General features: G+C 40.2%; 1 protein-coding gene across 1 annotated transcript; it reads left to right on the top strand.

The window, feature by feature from the left end:
• Positions 1-308: 308 nt before the first annotated feature.
• LOC149013827 (aquaporin PIP1-2) lies at positions 309-2,768 on the top strand. The gene is made up of 3 exons (XM_089158222.1): positions 309-770; positions 1,491-1,786; positions 2,438-2,768. The coding sequence occupies exons 1-3, from the start codon at positions 443-445 to the stop codon at positions 2,672-2,674; spliced, it is 861 nt and encodes a 286-aa protein (XP_089014348.1). The 5' UTR covers positions 309-442; the 3' UTR covers positions 2,675-2,768.
• Positions 2,769-3,092: the final 324 nt, after the last annotated feature.

Raw genomic sequence — 3,092 nt, 5'->3', positions numbered from 1 at the left:
TTTTAAATCACAGGGTTAGGTGAAATAAGACGCCCCAGGCAGGTCATCACCCATTAATTAGTCACAAACTCATAATAAAATTTGAGAAAACTCTGCAAAAGAGATAAGACAACAGGACCCAACAGGCAGATGTCATAATCCTAATCCTTCTCCTGTTCCATCATTCCAGAACCATCTCCTGAATCCCTTCTGTACAACCCTATTTTTATTTTCAAGTATTCCTTCACACTTCCCTATCCATCCATTTCAATAATTTACACTTTTGGGTGAGATATGAACAAAAAAGCCTTAGAAAAAAGAAATAAGCAATACCTATTTACTCACTCTATATAAATCGGCACCAAACCTAGTTAGCTCCACTGTGGTCTTTTAACTCTTGCACTGGTTCTCAGAGAAATACCTTTACTCTTCAGTGCTTAGTGATTTTGAGGAGGATCTAGAAATGGAGGGCAAGGAGGAAGATGTTAAGCTCGGAGCTAACAAGTTCTCAGAGAGGCAACCCATAGGAACTGCTGCACAGACAGATAAGGACTACAAGGAACCACCACCAGCACCTCTGTTTGACCTTGGGGAGTTGCAGTCATGGTCATTCTGGAGAGCTGGAATTGCAGAGTTCATGGCTACTTTCCTCTTTCTTTACATCACTATTTTAACTGTTATGGGTGTGAAAAGAGCTCCCAACATGTGTGCCTCTGTGGGTATTCAAGGGATCGCTTGGGCCTTCGGGGGTATGATCTTTGCCCTCGTCTACTGCACAGCCGGTATCTCAGGTTAGTAAACTTTCATACACTATTTCAGCTCTTGGGTCTTCTCCGGGGGTGTCTTTTGTCTACTAGATCCTTCTTTTGCCTTGTCTGTGTAAATTTTTATGATCTGCTTCTTGTTTCTTGAGATTTGGTGGCTATAATTTATCTTTATTTTTCCTTGTTGGGGCAAAAATTTATGTCTTATTAGTGTCTGCTTTAATGCTCTCCGGGTTAAGTATTTGCAGTTAAAAGCTCAGATAATTTATCATGCAGCTTTCTTTTGTCTTGATATTTATACTCTTTTATCTCTGAATTTCTTCGGTGTTTGAGTCATGGTGCTCTTGGGTTTTCTTCTCGGTTTGTCTTTTGTCAAACTGAATCGTTCTTTTGCTTTAGTTGTGTAAATATGATGATTTTCTTGTCTCCCTCTGTAATTTTTCACCCGCCTGCAATAATAGTTTCTTGAGGTTTGGTGGTTATATTTACATCTTTCTCTGTAGTTTGTTCTTTTTTTGAAGGCAAATTTTTACGTCTTAATAGTGTCTGCTTTTATGCTATCTGGGGTTCAATTGTCTGCAGTTAAAAACTCAGGAGTCTGGAAGTCTTGGTTGATTTATCATGCATCTTTGTTTTGTTCTTGATTTTTGCACACTTCCATCTCTTAATTCTCCGGTGTTTCGAGTCAAAAAAAAATTTAGATTTGTTCATGAAACATTAGCGGCTAATGCATGGTGGTGGTTGCAGGAGGACACATCAACCCAGCTGTGACCCTCGGTTTGTTCCTTGCAAGGAAGTTATCGCTGATCAGGGCTGTGTTCTACATACTGATGCAATGCCTTGGAGCCATCTGTGGTGCTGGTGTTGTGAAAGGCTTTCAGAAATCTCAGTACGAGATGTTGGGTGGAGGAGCCAACGAAGTCGCCCATGGCTACACGAAAGGTGATGGTCTTGGTGCTGAGATCGTTGGTACCTTCGTCCTTGTCTACACCGTCTTCTCTGCTACTGACGCCAAGAGAAACGCCCGTGACTCTCACGTCCCTGTAAGTTTCCATAAAGACCTACTTTTTTTCGTTGAAGTTTGGTGATCCTTGTGCTCGTAGCAGTGTGTTAAGTCTCAGTAAAAGTACGAGTTTAGATCCTTGGAAAGTTTTGGAGATCTCCAGTCCTAACCCAGAAGTGGTTTTGTGTGGATTTGAAATGAGTTAAGGTAGTAAACCCAAAGTGGATTTTTAGTTTCTTGGAATTGTGATGTATAACCTGGATTTAATGGATGGTGTGTGGAGACACACACATGGGTTCATGATGTGTGGATGTCTCTCTCTACCTTTCTTCAGATTCCAAAAGGATGAGATAGCAAGGTTTGCATGTGAAGCTTAAGGTGATGCTCTGTAAAGTAACCGTTACTCATTTGTGTGGTCTCCACAAACGCAGAAGTGAACATAAACATCATCATCAGTCACTTGTCCTCATCTATTTCTGGGTTACACAACCGTATAGCTTTTCCTTTTTTTCCTGTGGGTAGTAGAGTTACGGGTTACCTACCCTGCTTCAGTTGATTATTATAAAACCCATCAGAAGTTAAATATTAGTAAACTTATCTGGGTTTGATTGTTTATTTGTGAAGATAATGTTATTTGATGACTATGGAGAGTGATTTTGCTTTTGTTTAATTTGTGGTGATGGTGGGACAGATTTTGGCTCCTCTTCCAATTGGGTTTGCAGTGTTCTTGGTGCACTTGGCAACCATTCCCATCACAGGAACAGGTATCAACCCTGCTAGGAGTCTTGGAGCAGCAATCATCTACAATAGAGACGCTGCCTGGGATGACATGTGGATCTTCTGGGTTGGTCCCTTCATTGGAGCTGCTCTTGCTGCTGTTTATCATCAGATCATCATCAGGGCCATGCCATTCAAGTCAAGGGCTTAATTAGATGCCTGCCTGCTCTCTCTCCATTTTTTTTTTCAATCAAGAGAAATGAATCTCATCTCTTCTGCTCTGCTAGTAGTAGCTTTCTTTTTTTTCTCTGTTGGGTGTCTGGAGTTTGTAGTTTCTCTTCTTTTTTTTTATTTGTGTGTTGTAAATTATTATGTCAATCTATGAATGGTGTATCCGGTGGAAGGGTGAGATGGGTTTGCTGTCTGTTAGTGTCTTCTTCAGGTTATAAGAATATCCGTTCTTCTTATCTTTAGAACTGGGGATTTGTGTTTTTATGTAATGAGATTGAAGAAGAATAAGATGAGGAAGATGCTTTCAATTATTGAGGTGTTTGTCTTGTCTTGCTCTGATGGTATGTGAATTTTTTTAGTTTTTTTCTTTTTTAACTTTGAAATTGTGGGGAGCAGTT

Source organism: Hakea prostrata, chromosome 6 (assembly GCF_041222555.1).
Source record: "Hakea prostrata isolate BN-2017 chromosome 6, UWA_Hpros_2, whole genome shotgun sequence".
NCBI lineage: Eukaryota > Viridiplantae > Streptophyta > Magnoliopsida > Proteales > Proteaceae > Hakea > Hakea prostrata.
The sequence above is the reverse complement of the archived record's forward strand: the minus strand, read 5'-3'. Positions and strand labels throughout refer to the sequence as shown.

Coding starts and splice junctions, on each gene's coding strand:
- LOC149013827 (XM_089158222.1), top strand. CDS start 443: ATGGAGGGCAAGGAGGAAGATGTTAAGCTCGGAGCTAACAAGTTCTCA. Junction 771..1,490: donor CTGCACAGCCGGTATCTCAG/GTTAGTAAACTT, acceptor TGGTGGTTGCAG/GAGGACACATCAACCCAGCT. Junction 1,787..2,437: donor CCCGTGACTCTCACGTCCCT/GTAAGTTTCCAT, acceptor ATGGTGGGACAG/ATTTTGGCTCCTCTTCCAAT.